A 16,470-nucleotide genomic window follows, 5' to 3' on the forward strand; every position below is an offset into this window, starting at 1 on the left:
GATCTTCTCCATTTCATTTGAATTGGATAAGTTATAGTGATTGGGTATTTTTGTCTTTTCACTTTTTGAGTAGACAAAAATATTTGTCTACTATAACTAACTGAATATTATCCAGTTCAAATGAAATTGAGAGGATCTTAATTCCTGCTAATCCGGCGAATATGCAGTCATTATAGACCAATAGGTTCTCAGCCTATGTGTTTTTATAAGTTTAACGCATTGGTTTTTGTGGATTTTTTTTTTTTTTTTTTTTTTTACTTGGCACTTGTTTATGTGGCATTGCATTAGGGTGTTGACATGTCAAATGAGACACATAGGGCAGATTACAAACGGTTAGTTTTAACGGTAAAGTAATAGATTAACCTATTTTAAATTTAGGCAAACTTAAGGACCGTATTGTTGAAATTAAAAACTTAAGGACTAAGTTCAAATCAAATAAAAACCTAAGGATTAAATATGATTTTTTTTTTCTTTAAATCATGTGAGAATCGCATACTGTTTTAATTCTATTAAAATTGTATGCGAGGATCAAATACAATGTCAGTTATAAATTTCAACTCTGAGAAAAAAAATATACTTTGTCTAATCAACTATATGGGTAAAAAGGTTATATATATATATATATATATATATAACGAAAAAGTCTTTGAAAAAGCTTTATTAATGTTTTGAAGTGCCTTTGCTACATGGGATAGGCAAGTATTCTCTATTGAGCTAGAAGAAGTCTCATAATACTTCATTCATATGATAAATGGGTATAAGCAAGTGCTCCTACTGTGATTATAGTCCATTGCTCTTTAGTTTAGAAAGCATGATTATATATACATGCCAATATAGAACATCGTTGTTGAGTTTAGACTTTATAGAAAATTAGTATAATTTGATTATACACAATAGAATCCATATTTAAGTCCAAATTCAATGAACTATAAAAATACAATTGAGAAATTCTAACCCCAATAAAAATTTGAAATTTTGGATTTGATTGAAATCCGAATTATTATAATACATAAATGGATATATTAATGTACCCTTTCATTATAATAAACATATTGTACCCAATAAAAGTAAAACTTGCATAGATTAAATTATAACCGTTGCCACTCATTATACTCTAACATGTCATATGTCGGCATGTAATTAACTATAAATTAAACTCTTAAGCTGGACATGGTAATGATTAATAAAGTGCACATACACGGTAGCTTGGTGCAAACTACAAAATGTAATTACTGACCCAAAATATTATTATAATCGATTTTTATTTTATTATAATCGATATTTGAATTTGAGAGATAACATCTCGTGGCCATGTTGATGGCTTCATGTTCTAAACACAGGCCTATGGGACCATCGGACATCAATTTTCTTCCAATCGGATAAAAAGAGGTTTTTTTTTAAAAAAAAAAAAAAAAAATTAGTTCAGTTTATAAAATTGTTGTGTCTTTTAGAAGGTGAGAAGTATGTTATTTTTTTAGCATGTGAAAATTGCATAATTTTTTTAATAAAAATATCATGTACTTCTCACATGCTAAATGATACATGACAATTTTATAGACTAAGTTGAAATAAATTTATATATGTGACCATGGTATACAAACTTTGCATTTATAGATCATTTAAGAAGAATGTTGTAATGCTTGCACTTCAAAAGCATATCCTAGCACAGAGCGCCGCACAGGAGGAGGGGGAGAAACTCAGATCTCCCCCTCCTCCCTCATCCTTTGCTGCCTCCCCTCTCCCTCTTCACCTTATGAGTTAAACTATTTACCTGATGCTCCCTAGCTCCTTATGCGGTGTTTTTTTCCCCTTCCTTTCCGCCTCTTTCCCCTCCTTTGTCCTGTTTTTTGTTTTAGCCCTTCTCCTACGGCCCCTGAGCTCAGATTCGATTGAGAGTCATTTTTCGATTATGGCTTGGCTGGCTTTTGTCTCTTTTTTCCTTGTATTTCTTTTCCAGTTTTTCCCTTTTTGTCTCTTTTTTCCTTGTATTTCTTTTCCAGTTTTTCCCTATTTGTTTCCTGCCCCCTTTTTTTTCTTCCTATTTTCTTGTGGTTTTTTGTTCCTGTTTTTGTTGCTTGTAATAAGGCCCTGTCCTCTCTCTTAATCTGCCCACTTGATGATCTCCGGGGTATTCGCTTTTGGTCCAAACCCTTGGGTTGTGGATATGAACGGTATCCTGGCTATCGAGTCGAAGAGGATGAATTTCGGCATGGGGGTTTTCTACTCTTAGGGCCAAGGAATAAGAGCTACTTATATATTGGATTGAGTCGGTCTGGAGCAGATCTGTTGTTAAAACTGAAGACTAGTAATGGGTTAGCGGATGTTGATGTCATTGATAGGTCTTGATTGTTAGATTTATAATGTATGTATCTTTGATGTCTGTAACCCTGTAGTTTCGGCTATGATTTGCTTCAGAGCTTTTTGCTCTATTTATAAAAGCTTTTGGCTTTGTTTGTAAGAGCTTTTGGTTGCGATTTTTTCATCAATGAATTATGGAATGTCTTCCCCTTCAAAAAAAAAAAAAAAAGCATATCCAAATAATATTTTTGAGGTTTAGTGCATAAGGATATAATTTTCTTTTAAATCGGATTGAAGAAATTTTCTTTAACCCAGTTTATTACTTTATTAAGCTGACGTGTGTCTAAAATATATGTGATCCTCACATGGCGTGAGCATCAAATGTTAGACGAAATTCTTTTAACTTAGTTTGAAGAAAAACTTTTTTTCTACAAGTTAATGAAGCTTGAACCAATAATTTTTTTTTAAAAAAAAATGGGGGACCCCAAAACCATGTTCTCAATATTTAACCAGGCCAAGAAGAGACCATAGAATAGAGGCCACAGTATAGGGACATTTGCATTTAAATATAGATGCTTTAAGAAAAATAACATATCGAAGTATATATGTTTTTAGGTCCACTGCATAAAGATGTGTAGTTTTTTGAAATCAAAAACCTTCCAAAAGAAAATTTAACCTTTAACCCTTAATTTACAAGAAAAGGAAAAAAATGGGGGACCCCAAAACCAAAAGCATGTTCTCAATAGCCTTTGGAAGCAATCCAGGAAAAATTTAGCATCCCAACTAAGTGAGTATTAGGTAAAGGAGTCCCTTCTTTAAGTAGTAGAAAATGTTAACCAATCAAAGACAGATATAGTGCATAAAGATAAAATTATATAAATTAGGGTTAGGGTTTCCAAGCATTCTCTCTTTCCTAATCGAAGGGAGCTGAAAGCTTCCCTAGGCTGATGATGTCTTGTAGCCAATCCCATGCCTGGCTTTATATGGAGATTCTTCATTTGGCCGGGAACTTTCTTCACAGATTCGGGGTTTTATTAAACGACACGCGTCTAACACAAGTGCTAAACCTACTCGATATTCATGACACTGAAATTTGGGTTCATCCTATGTGTCAAAAGAAAACAAACAAGGATTAAAGGCAAATCCACCACAGTTATCAGTGGAAAGACAACACAACCTTTGACTCATAGTGCATATATAGGGGAAACAAATATATAGCTTTAAAAATGAAACCCCTTATCCAATAGAGTTCCATTTTCTAGGTTAGGGGCGTGGCATCTTCTCTGTCATTGGTGATTAAACTAAAGGGACCAAAATTAATGTTGATTAGTTTAAGCTAAGTGAAAATAATAAATTTAATCATTTGATTAATATTTTAACTCTCTTCTTCATATGTGGGATCAAATAGAGGTGAATTATAGAGACAAGATTTCCTTTACCATGTGAGTTTTAACACATAAAATAATTAATACTTTTAAGACAAATAGTGATTTAAGAGTAAGCATGAATAGGACAGAAGTAATGGCCCTATATCTAAACCTATTATTACACAGCAATGCTTTTATTCGGTTTGCACTTTGGCCATCTTCTTTGCTCATTGATCAAGACCAACTGTCACTTTTGTGCCACTCTTTTTTTAAAAGAGCATCCAATTGTTTTGTTTTTGTTTTTTTTTTTCCTTTAATAAAAAGAGAGGTTGAAAGGAATGACCCTAATACAAAAACATCATCATTTTTAGGGAAAAGATTGATTACCCACATGCTTGTAATTGGTAACTTATGTTAGTAATTAAGTGACTGGTGATAAGACAACTTTTGCGTCCACTATTGCCATTAGGAGTGGCCAAGTATTTAAATTTCAAGCCCCCCCATGTCCAACCAGTAAGAGAATGATACCTTTTCCACCATGTCTTGGATGAGAAACCTTTTTTCACAATGGGGGGCAAAGAAGTAGTGAATATTCTTGTTTTATGTGTTTTGAGGGGAGTGGGAGCTTTGGATTGTGACGAACATTTAGCATCCATGATTTGGTGATGTTATCCAATTAGTGTTCATTCTGTTTTATGATCTTCTGAAGCTATGTAAAGTGAAAAGTGGGGTCCCGGGAGAGACTAGAGAGCCATTGCTTTGTTCTAAGATGACCTTTGAATTAAACTAGCAAAATAAAGATAATTTTTTTATTAAATAAAAAAAAATGGTTAAATACATTTTCAGTACTTGTGGTTTGCACTAAAATCAAACAGGCACCTGAATTTTCAAAAGTGTCACAAATGATACCTGTGATAAGCAAATAAACTCACTTGGTACCTCCGTCAAAATTCTGTTAGTTTTTTAACAGATCGTCACGTCACACTTACACGTGGCGTGGTATCTTGAAACCATAGGTACCACGCCACGTTTAAGGGTGACGTGGAGTTCCGTTAAAAAAACCTAACAAAATTTTGACGGAGGTACCAAGTGAGCTTATTTACTTACCACATGTACCATTTGTAATACTTTTAAAAACTCATGTGACTATTTAATTTTGGTACAAATCATAGGTATTGAAAATGTATTTAACCCTAAAAAAAAAATTGGGCTGGAAATTTTTTTTTTTCAATACAATCTATTAAACATATATTTGTCCTTAAAATATATAATTTTTGCATATATTTTTAATTTCAAACCCCTCCATGTCCAGCCAGTCATATGGGTACCTTTCCACCATGTCACGGATGAGAAACCTTTTTCAAAAGGGAGAAAAAGAAGTAGTAAACATTTTTGTTTTATATGTTTTGTGGGAGTGCGTGTGGGAGCTTTGGATTGTGATCCAATTAGTGTTGCTTCTATTTTACCTTCTGAGGCCATGGAAAGTGGGGGCTTAGGAGAGAGCCATTAATTGTTTTGTTCTAAGGTGACCTTTGTAATTATGTAATTAAAGTAATTACATAATTTTTTTTTACATGTCCGTATAAAGGGAGGAAAAAGATATTCGAATTAGTGACTTCTTCTTCATGAAACATGATTCTCACCTTATTGATCTATCCTCATTTTAAAAAAAATGAATCATTTAAAATAAAAGGATAAAATTGCCGTTTTACATTTTAAAGACAATTTTGCCCTTTTATTTTAAATAACTTACTATCCAAATTCCTAGGGACAGGACCTCGATTTTGAAAATTTTCATTAAACTCTATCCTAAATTTGACCTATTATTCAGGCTTTTGACCTCTCAAAGAAAAATCTTAATTCTATCCCTGCATTAATGAGCATGGTTGAGTGTTTCCGGATATACACAATTGAAAGGAGAATTTAATAAAAAAAGAAAAAAAGAAAAAGAAAAGATATTGTGAAAAAAAAAATAATTCAAAAACTAATTTCAGGCAATTTCATTTATCACGTAGCCACGTCCGTACTACGTAGGTGTTAAATAAGTCAGTTTTCCAGAAAAAATGGTCGGGTACGTACCGAGTTTACAACAGACAGACATCTACAAAAAAAGATTTTGTTTAAATTGCTTTCTTAAATACTGCTTTTGTTTTATCTATCTATATTTAATTGGTTCTTTAATGGAATTAGTGGTAACAGAGATGCTAACTTGACTTATATAGAAGTGAATTAACAGTATATCCTTAACAAGTTAGCCATTAATTAATTATTTTATTAAATATAGATTATCACGTCATTTTGTAAATAATTTTGTAGTAAAAGTTGTACTAGCTTAGTAACACTCAATTTATATATATCTTGGTCCAAGAAAAATAACAAAAATAAAATATGTTCTTGTTTTGGATTTTTTTTTTTTAAAAAAAAAAAAGGCTGTTCTTGTGTAATATTCTTATTTATATATGTACATATTTTTTGTGTAATATTGCGAGATTAAGGATGTGATCTTGATGATAAATAAACTGACAAATGGAATGATTCTCTAACTTTTATCATGGCTCATGACCTTCAAGATTCAAAGTCCAAATATATATTTGCTATGCAATATAGAAATTTAATGTTTGTAAGTGTTTACCATAGATTTATTGGGAAAAAAATATTTGGATTCAAATTCAGCTACAAATTCCATGAGTGAGGAGAGAAAAAAAAAAGGAAAGTTTCGAGGTGATTTAAAAGAATTTGGATTCGGATCGGGTGTAATAACCTAATCACCAATCTAGCTCAGTCGTTTAAAATTGATAAACCCAAATCGCAACATTAAATAAGCGCCACAGTTTGTAGTGATAAAACAGTTCATATGAGAATCATATCTATTAAATAATAATATTAATTTAATAGACTGAATTAGAACAATTTCTTTCAATCTAACAATTGGAATAAAACTTTTGTCTTTTTTCACGCTTGTCATCCACTGCTTATTTATAAATATGGGCATTCATCCTTTTTAATCACACTTTTTAACTTTAATTAATATATAGAAAGCAAACCATATGAAAAAAAATTGTGCAGAGAGTAAAGCCATATTATAATTCAAAGGGTAAAGATATAAACTTCTAGAGATAACAATGAATATTACATATATAATTCTAGAGACTTTGGGGACCGTAGTAATAATAATAATAATGATAATAATAATAATAATAATAAATAAATAAATAAATAATGAGATCATGAAGAGATTCACTCTTTGGGTGCCTGGCTCTGGCACTGCTGGTGCGGGTGGTGATGTTAATGGTAAATAAAAGGCTTTGGTTTTTTCTGCATATTATAATCCCAAAGACAACGCGCACACTAAATTAAGCAAAAAAATAAAGAAACAGCAGACAAGATGGCTCTTCCAACTTGATGCAAGCTCTTTCTTTTCTTTCTTTCCTTGTTTGTTCAGTATATACTAACTTCACTACCACCAAAAATCTCTCTGCGCTTCAATGGCGTATCTTTCACTGTTTTTATATCTGCTTCTTCTTCTCTCTACTTTTTTCTCTCTCCCAACTTCTCCTCCTAAGGTTTGCTGTACTACGCTTCCTTACAAGTGTACGTAAGTCCTAGAAACTCGGGACGACCCGGCTCCTCCTCTTCTTTGCTTTCTTAATCCTCCCCTCCCTTTACTGCTTCCTTTGACTTGACTTAGACGTCCCTGGTACGTCTCTTTATCTTTCTCCCTCTTTCTCTGTGCCTCTGTACACTATATATGTACTTGTTTGTACATGGGTTTGTTGTATATCATCATCATTTCTGAGAGCCCGTTTTGCCTGCCTGTCTTTGGCTTTTGATGTATGCATATACGCTGGTTTGTTTTTTTTTTTTTTTTCTCAAAGTTTCAAGGGTGTTAACTGTTCACTGTTAATCAGATTGATCTTACATGGGTTCTAATCTGAGTAATTAGTTCTTTATTTTTTGTATTTGTTATGTTTTAGTCATATTATAATTATGGCATCCCATTGAAGTTATGTATTTTGATCCGACTTTCTGAACTGGGTTTCTTTTTTTCTTTTAAGTATATTGATATTGAAATATTTCACTCATTTTCCATAAATCCTGACAAACCCATAACATAAACACCAAAAATGTTACAATGGAGGAAAAAGTTTCTCTGGGGTCTTGTGCTTATTTCTTTGTATCTTGATGAATCCATGAGAGAAATTGTTTTTCTGTGTATATCTGTTAATTTGTAAAAGCTGCACAGATTGTTGATCAGTCCATGACATAAGATTTGTTTTATGGTCTCAATCTGTCATCTAATTAGATGTATTTTTAGGCCAAATTTTTATGATTTATTCATATTGGTAATAGGATCGCTGATTATCATTTCCTTAGATTTTGTTATTTCTTTCAATTACAGAGAGTTTTTTACAGTTTAATAGAGTTCTGTTCCATGTCCAAGGGAAAAGAAATAGAGGGTGAAGAAGAAAGAGAAGATATGTGTGGCAATGACAGTGAGGTTCGTAGTAAGAAACGGCTTCTTGCCAGGGACTCTGGTGCTAGCATTTGCATTTATGCTAATAGTTCCTCAGGTGGAGAACCTCAGGATGCAGATTATTCCGTTGCTTCGCTGAGTGATGAGTTAGAGGCTCTGATCTTGGCCAGGGTTCCCAGATCAGAATACTGGAAGTTCTCTTTTGTGAGCAGAAGGTTTCTCTCTCTTGTGAAGAGTGGTGAGGTATATAAGATTAGAAGGGCAGTTGGGTTTAAAGAAGCTTCTGTTTTCATGCTGGCTATTGGGGAGAAGAGTTGGTGGGCATTTGACAGGCAATTCAGGTGTTGCAGGAAGCTTCCAATCTTGCCATCAGACTTCTGCTTTTCAACTGGGGATAAGGAGTCAGTTTGTGCAGGGACTCATCTGATTGTTTCAGGGAAAGAAATTGATGGTGTTGTTATTTGGAGATTTGAATTGGCATCGAACAAATGGTTTAAGGGTCCTTTTATGGTCAATCCAAGGTGTTTGTTTGCATCAGCCACCTGCGGCACCTCTGCTTTTGTAGCTGGTGGCATTGGAATGGAGAGTGAAGAGAGAGTCTTGAGTTCAGCTGAGAAATATGATCCAGAGACCAAATCATGGGAACTTCTTCCAATGATGCACCAGAGGAGGAAGCTTTGCTCGGGCTGTTACATGGATAACAAGTTCTATGTGATTGGAGGGATGGACGAGAATGGGAATGGTCTAACCTGTGGGGAAGCATTTGATGAGCAGGAAAACACATGGAAATTGATCCCAGAGATGTTGAAAGATGCCCCCGTCACAACTTCTCAATCTCCACCTCTTGTTGCAGTTGCCAACAATGAGCTCTACTCGCTTGAAGCTTCCTCAAACGAGCTGAAGGTATACTTGAAGAGGAGCAATTCATGGAAGATTTTAGGACCAGCCCCAGTAAGAGCTGATTTTAATAAAGGATGGGGCATAGCATTCAAGTCTCTGGGTGATGAGCTTCTTGTCATGGGCGCATCGTCGGTTGCTTGTGCCGGCCGTGGCATGGCTGTATACACTTGCTGCCCGCATCCACAGGCTGATGAATTACAGTGGAGGGCTCTTGACTGTGGCACTAGCCAGCTCAGCCACTTTATTTGGAATTGCTCTGTCATGGTAGCCTGAATGCTCAAATCTGAAGCAGTGGCTCTTGAGTTGTTTGATGTGAGTGAGTGTCTGAATCAGGGTTTCCTTTTTTTTTTTGGTTTTTGTCTGAGTTTGCTGTAATTTCCTTTTGTATTACATAAGTGTTCCTTGTCCCCTCCAAACTTTGTGATGATGACATAAGGGTCATTTGACAAAGCTTGCTGATTTTATCTTTTGCTTCTGTCTCCCGTATGAGCACCTTTTTTTTTTTTTTTGGGTGATTTGATCTTTAGAAGTTATAAGTTTACAATTCAGGCAGGAAAACAGAGAGGGCAATGTGGGATCCATCTGCCCTAACCCATCCGAGGTGCAAGGCCTACCTGCCAACCCAGCATAGTGGGCTTAGTGGTAGAGGCACTGAATACTCATAACAGCACATCAATCTGTAAGATACATGTAAAAATTATAATACTCATAACAGCACTCAATAGGACAGGGCTGGTGAAAACTCCAAGATCAATTTATTTATTTGTTTGTTCTTCGTGTCCGGAGGAGTCCGTTGACTCCCACTACCAAATGGTCCAAATTTATCTTATTCATTGGCATCCACCAAAGAAGATTAAAACTATAGCAACTAGCAAGTATGTCGACCTTACGGCTTACACAAAGCACCTAAAGATCAGCCTGTCCCATCATAAAAACATTCATTATCATTGCTTCGCAATTCTCCGAGAGCAGCAAATACATTCTAGTGCGCTGGTTCTAATGCACTGAGATTGTACAAGGAACCACAAATTTATATCAATCAAAAGTTGAAGACACCTCTATGAACGTCTCCTTGAACATTACATTCCTCTAAAAATCCAAATAAAAATTAAAAAAAAAAAACCAAAAGATTAATAATGAAAATTCCCCTAGCCACCACATTCAAGAAGAAGCACCACTGCGTAGAGCTTGAGCATTCTTAGTTTTCCTAGGAGCCAACTGTGTTTCAGGCTGCAAACCAACAAAAGCAATGAGCTGGAAACTGTAAATTTGCTTGATAGTAAGAGCACCAGTCTGTCCAATTACAGAAGTTTCAACTCATTATCAAGGAAAAATTAAATAAAATCATATTCTTCGGTTAGAATGATGGCACAATCCATTTTGATCTAGATAAAATCAATTAATGAAAGCAATTTTAGTCAATCTTAACTTCGTTAACCATAACCCAAAAATTTGCTGCATTAGTTCCATATTGGGTGGGTGGGGGGCAAGACTCGACCATACCCAGCCAAACCAAGCCGCCAGGTCAGCTCCTGGCTTGGATCAGCTCAGGGGTTGGTATTTTTTCTTGTATTTCCAACCGGGTTGGGTTGGAAATCGGTAACACACTTCAAGAAAATCAGTTAACAAACCCAATAATTTAATAAGAAAAAAAAAGGGGGTGGTATATTTAATGAAAGATGGTATATAACTTGAATGAATCTTTTGAGGGGCACTTAATCACTCTATCAATAAATTAAATGATCATATCATAACATTTTATCCTTTTTAATTGGAAAACAGAAAAATAAAACCACTCAAAAAGTATCTTAATTATGCCCTGCATCTGGTTTTCCTGTACATTTCAACTTTCAATAATAGACAATGAATTTTCAATTACCTCCTTCTTGACTGGCTCTTCCTTTTCAGACAAGATCAACTCAATATGGCAGGGAGATGACATATAGGCTGCATAAGGAATAAGAGAATAATAATAAGAAAAAACCCATGAGCCTACCCACTTCCCCAAGCCTCTTCCTTTTTTTTTTCAGAAGAAAAAGAAAGCAAAAAAAGAAGGAAAAGGAAAAAATAAACTCACGATTGATTCTCCCATGAGCACAGTAGGTTCGGCGCCTCTGTTTCTGGGCTTGGTTCACCTGGATGTGAGATATATACATAGAATCCACATCCAGACCTTTCACCTACATATGAGGTCAACCGATAACTTTTGCACATGGTCTAAAGATGCCAGATCAAACCAAGAATGGAAAACCAGCTATAATGAAACATACTTCAGCATTACTCTCAGCATTCTCGAGCAAATCAAGAATAAATTTAGCAGATTTAAAAGGCCAGCATCCTTGACCGTTTGAATGGCGGTTCTTTGCCTGAGCAGTTCAACCAACACCACAACAAAAGCGTCGGAAGGGAATGGCTTGTTTGTGGGCCATAACATCTTCTAGATACCTTTTGGCCTTTGCTAAAGCCAGCTTCCAAATAGCATGGGCTGTCTGTCTCTCTTGTGTTCTGGGAATCAATAGGCGAGTTAGAGCAAGAATGATGTCAAGCACATTAAACCAAAATATAAATATATCAAACTGCCACTTGATAGCAACAAATACATTTGATTATCATTGAAAAAAAAAAATTCATCCTAGAGTCATTACACTTGACCAAAAAGTTCTGTGCAACCTTTAAGGGCAAAAACACTTGCACAAAGAATAAGATATGAAATCTATACACAGACAAAAGTTGCAACAATCATATCATATATATAAATATCTGCTAACTAGCTTCCTTCCCATGAAAACTATGAAAGGGAAACTCTTTGAATTTCTACGTTGTGTTTTATCAGGATATTTTATTCCCACCAACAGAATCCACGAATGTTGCCATCATTTGAAGATGCTGTTACAAAGAACCACCCAAAGAACCACCACATCAGTTGAGCCCATTTGCAATTGATTTCCCTGACATCTCCTAGGAGACATGTTCATATAGGGAGCAGAACCCTTCCTTGTTCATCACGTTTTACAATCCATACAAAATTACGCACCCATTTACACGAATTCCAATATCAAAATGTGAAACGGTGCAAAAACCCCTTTTTTCATTTGAACCGGAAAAATGCACACTTTAACTTGGACAAACATACCTTGAAATGAACTCTCAGATCCGAGCCCCGGGCCTTGCAGGCTGCAATAATAGCACCAAGAAACTCAAACGTCACACTCCATGAATTTTCCACATCCATACATGTGTTTGTGTGAGTGTGACTAAATTTCAAAAATTAGCTCTCATTACATAAAATATTCAAACGCCCACAATCTGAGCAAAAATGGCAGTAACTAACACATAAATCCCAGTTTCAATTACACAAAGTATTCAAACACCCACAATCTGAACAAAAATGACAGTAACTAACACATAATCCTAGTTGTTAATGAGCATTAATAGTGTTAGATTTTGTAATAGGATATGTATGAAATTGAAACACTTACACTTGGTGGGATTTTCAGGCTCCCTCGAATACTTCACCTACAATACATACAACATTTGAAACTATATCAAGTCAAATGAACAGTATATATATATATATATATGGATGAATATGTATTCTAAGCATAGAGGAAGAGATTAAGCTACCATTGTTATTGGTTTTGATGGGCACTGAGCTTTCTGGGGCAAAGAGCGTGATGTATAACGCGATCACGATGGATGGAGTGAAACCCTAACTGAGTTCTAGGGTTTAGGCTTAACTCTTGACCGAGAGCCAAGAGCGGAAACGTGGGCTGGGCTTTTCGTTGAGAAAGACCCATTGAGTAGGTTTATGGGTCGGATCCTGGCTTGAAAGTTTTCGCACTGGTTGGAAATTTTAAATAAAAACCTTGTGAAGAGATTTCTCATAAATTATATTTATTTGTTTGTTTGTTGTAATAGATAAAGTATTCAAAATTTCATATTTTCTTTGCATTTAATGAGTTTTACCTCAATTAATGTATCTAAGATTTAAGATGTTTTAATTATTTTTTTATGCTATCTAGAAGAAAAAGGGCATAAAATTAGAGATTTTAGATTATAGTTTATCATAGTGTGAGTAATTTTGGATTAGAGGGTAAGAAATTAAATCATAAACCATAAATAAAAATATATTTCTAAGAAAAAAAAGATTTATTTGGTAAAAAAAATGTGAAAAATTCTATTCAAGTTTGACAATTTTTTTCTTTTAAGAATTCGTTTTTGAGTTATTAACTTGAATGACCACATGGGTCGGACTGTCATGTGGATGGATGTAAGGCTGAACCCGACTCGATAGTATATGGGACTTTTTTTTTTTTTGAACTCTTTTCCCATCAAAGTTCACTTTTTTCGCACAATTTTCCTTCTAGGAAAGCAAGAAAGAAAGAAACGAAAGGGTGCCAAACAAACCCACAAGCAAAGTACCATCGCTTCCTCTTCGGTCTCAGGTGGAGGGAAGCAGAAGCAGCGAGCAAGCCTCAATTACTGACAACGTGTAAGAATTCTATAACCCTATTTTCTCAGTCCCTTCGACTCTGTCTCTCAATTCCTTTAAAGCTCAAAGGTTCTCACTGTTTTATTTCATTTCCGTCGCTTCCCAATCTGATACGGACATTTCATGCACGTTCAAAATCTGGGTCTCCCTCAAAATTTCCCATTTTTGCACACCCACTCTTAATTTTTTATCACTTTTCTCAAATACTTGGTATGCGTGCCAAGGATTAGGGTTTTCTCAAAACTACCCTGGTCTGTACATCTACTACTTCTCTTGCAAAATTATGGGGTTTAAAGGTTTTGGTGCCTACCCTTTTGGTCTAATGCTTTAATTTGGCTCTCGAAGGTTTGGATGTTTAAGGGAATTTGATCCTTCTGGTGTTGCTGGGTTTTGGGGGGTGTTTTTTGAAATTAGCTTGGGCTTACATTTCTCACTGGGGTTTAGGTTTGATTTATGTAATTTGAGGCTATGAATAGAGAGAGTTAGGATTTTTCTGTTTTTAGATTTTTCTGGTTGGATTAAATACATTAGATAGCGATGTCTGTGAACAATAATAATCCACCTAAGAGCCTTGGGGCCTCATCCTCGCCCTTTGGCAATGCCGGTATGCCCACAAACCCTTCGTTTACACAATCACAAGCTCAAGCGCAAATTGGGGCTGCCTTTCAAAATCAGTATCAGCTGTCCCAAGCGCAGGCTATTGCACAGGCGCAGTCGAAGGCTGCTGCGGCCCATGCCCAAGCTCAAGCTCAAGCGCAAGCAGCTCATGCCCAAGCAGCTCATGCCCAAGCTCAAGCCCAATTCCAAGCTCAGTTACAAGCTCAAGGGCTGTCGCTCAACCAGGGCCATGCAACGGGCATTGGTAATTTGGGTGCATCTTCACCCTCCATGTCAACGCCTGGTAATTTGGGTGTCAAGCGGATGCCCCAAAAACCTCCAATCCGCCCTCTTGTTGGTTCCCCTATGAACACAGTTTCCCCATTGAAAGCAATGGAACTGTCAGCTCGGAGAAAGAAGCAGAAGCTTCCTGAGAAGCAGCTACAAGATAAAGTGGCATCGATTCTGCCCGAGTCTGCTCTGTATACCCAGCTTCTTGAGTTTGAGGCTCGTGTTGATGCTGCTCTTTCAAGAAAGAAAGTTGACATTCAGGAGGCCCTTAAAAACCCTTCTTGTGTGCAGAAAACCCTTCGAATTTATGTTTTCAACACTTTTGCAAATCAGATTCGCTCCATTCCAAAGAAGCCAAATGCCGAGCCCCCTACTTGGACACTTAAGATTGTTGGGAGGATCTTAGAAGATGGGGTGGATCCTGATCAGCCTGGAGTGGTCCAAAAGTCGAACCCCTTATACCCAAAGTTCTCATCTTTCTTCAAGAGAGTGACCATTTCCTTGGACCAGAGACTATATCCAGAAAATCCTTTGATTATTTGGGAGAACGCTCGATCCCCTGCACCTCATGAGGGCTTTGAGGTAAAGAGGAAAGGGGATAAAGAATTTAGTGCAAACATACGGTTGGAAATGAACTATGTGCCTGAGAAGTTCAAGCTTTCACCAGCTTTGATGGAGGTTCTTGGTATTGAGGTTGATACCCGACCGAGAATAATAGCTGCAATCTGGCATTATGTAAAGGCTAGAAAGTTGCAGAACCCGAATGACCCTGCTTTCTTTAATTGTGATCCACCTCTTCAAAGAGTTTTTGGGGAAGAGAGGATGAAATTCACCATGGTTTCTCAGAAGATATCTCAGCATTTGTTTCCTCCACAGCCTATACATTTGGAGCATAAGATCAAGCTTTCAGGGAATAGTCCTTCTGGAACTGCATGTTATGATGTGTTGGTTGATGTGCCTTTTCCAATTCAGAGGGAATTGTCTGCTCTATTGGCCAATGCGGAGAAGAACAAAGAAATTGACACTTGTGATGAAGCAATATGTACTGCTATAAGAAAAATTCATGAGCACCGTCGGAGGCGGTCATTCTTCCTTGGGTTCAGTCAATCACCAGTGGAATTCATCAATGCGTTAATTGAATCTCAAAGCAAGGATTTGAAGCTTGTAGCTGGAGAAGCAAGTCGTAATGCTGAAAAAGAGCGGCGGTCAGATTTCTTCAACCAACCATGGTAAGCTAATCCAAATTGAATTTGCTTTTGTTGGATTGATGCAATACTCGTGGCTCATAGCCTACGAACACTTGTTCTTACTAGCCACTGATGTGCATCACTGACATGAGGGTCGATATGTGAGATTTTATCATTTTACAGTTCAAGTTTATTCAATGTTATTTTGGCTTTGATCCAATATCCATACAATTGATTACAAAATCATATATGTGATCAAGTGCTCATTAAGAGCTGCAACATTTTGTTAATCCTTGATAAGAGTGCGCTCATTCTGTTTGTATTTGGTAATTCTTACAGGGTTGAAGATGCCGTTATACGTTATTTGAATCGCAAGCCTGTTGCAGGAAGTGATGCTCCTGGAAGCACATAAGGAGGAGATTGCTTAGCTGTTGATGGGTCATGTGTTTACCATTCGTTTTGCTCAACAGCTGAAGATTGTTTCCATTATAGAAGAAGCATCACATGTAGATTGCTCTATTGTTGGTTGGAGTAGGAGCTGCTTGCTTGTAAAAATAGACAATATGCCCCGTAGCTTGTTTTCGCACTAATTGTTCTTGTTATGCTGCTGTTTAGGCTTGATGAACAAATATAATGTTAGAAATGATGTATTCTTTGCTGCTTTGGACTTCCTGTTTTGGTTAATTTCTGCCATCAATGACGATAAAAGCATTTGCTAACACACAGATCTGTTGGATTCTCTACTATTTAAAGAAGGAAAGCTTCCCAATGCTAAAGGGGATGGCTTGTCTTCATGATTGGGGGAGCGCTTGCTGCTGAGTGCTGACGCTATTTGTATTACCGCTGACTAGCTGAGGGTTTTTG

At 36.2% G+C, this 16,470-nt stretch overlaps 2 protein-coding genes and 1 pseudogene across 5 annotated transcripts; 2 read left to right on the top strand and 1 right to left on the bottom strand.

Annotated features, from left to right (window-relative positions):
* Nucleotides 1–7,002: 7,002 nt before the first annotated feature.
* On the top strand, nucleotides 7,003–9,543 carry LOC132182438 (F-box/kelch-repeat protein At3g27150). 3 transcript variants are annotated; one of them, XM_059595679.1, is made up of 2 exons: nucleotides 7,003–7,362; nucleotides 8,065–9,543. In XM_059595679.1, the coding sequence occupies exon 2, from the start codon at nucleotides 8,098–8,100 to the stop codon at nucleotides 9,310–9,312; it is 1,215 nt and encodes a 404-aa protein (XP_059451662.1). In that variant the 5' UTR covers nucleotides 7,003–7,362; nucleotides 8,065–8,097; the 3' UTR covers nucleotides 9,313–9,543. The 3 variants fall into 3 exon arrangements, with proteins under 3 accessions (XP_059451662.1, XP_059451663.1, XP_059451664.1); XM_059595680.1 differs by having other exon boundaries at nucleotides 8,079–9,543; XM_059595681.1 differs by having other exon boundaries at nucleotides 8,107–9,543.
* A 430-nt stretch (nucleotides 9,544–9,973) lies between these two features.
* LOC132180659 (large ribosomal subunit protein uL22y-like) lies at nucleotides 9,974–12,757 on the bottom strand (annotated as a pseudogene).
* Nucleotides 12,758–13,369: 612 nt separating this feature from the next.
* LOC132180658 (SWI/SNF complex component SNF12 homolog) lies at nucleotides 13,370–16,327 on the top strand. 2 transcript variants are annotated; one of them, XM_059593556.1, is made up of 3 exons: nucleotides 13,370–13,531; nucleotides 13,877–15,648; nucleotides 15,946–16,327. In XM_059593556.1, exons 2-3 carry the CDS (start codon nucleotides 14,069–14,071, stop codon nucleotides 16,016–16,018), a joined length of 1,653 nt encoding a protein of 550 aa, XP_059449539.1. In that variant the 5' UTR covers nucleotides 13,370–13,531; nucleotides 13,877–14,068; the 3' UTR covers nucleotides 16,019–16,327. The 2 variants fall into 2 exon arrangements, with proteins under 2 accessions (XP_059449539.1, XP_059449538.1); XM_059593555.1 differs by having other exon boundaries at nucleotides 13,370–15,648.
* The last annotated feature ends 143 nt before the right edge of the window (nucleotides 16,328–16,470 follow it).

The sequence above is a fragment of the Corylus avellana genome, chromosome ca5 (assembly GCF_901000735.1).
Source record: "Corylus avellana chromosome ca5, CavTom2PMs-1.0".
In the NCBI taxonomy this organism is placed as follows: domain Eukaryota; kingdom Viridiplantae; phylum Streptophyta; class Magnoliopsida; order Fagales; family Betulaceae; genus Corylus; species Corylus avellana.

Excerpts from the sequence above, each read along its gene's own strand:
- LOC132182438 (XM_059595679.1), top strand. The coding sequence starts at position 8,098 with ATGTCCAAGGGAAAAGAAATAGAGGGTGAAGAAGAAAGAGAAGATATG.
- LOC132180658 (XM_059593555.1), top strand. The coding sequence starts at position 14,069 with ATGTCTGTGAACAATAATAATCCACCTAAGAGCCTTGGGGCCTCATCC. Across the intron at positions 15,649-15,945 it reads GATTTCTTCAACCAACCATG|GGTTGAAGATGCCGTTATAC; the intron begins GTAAGCTAATCC and ends TAATTCTTACAG.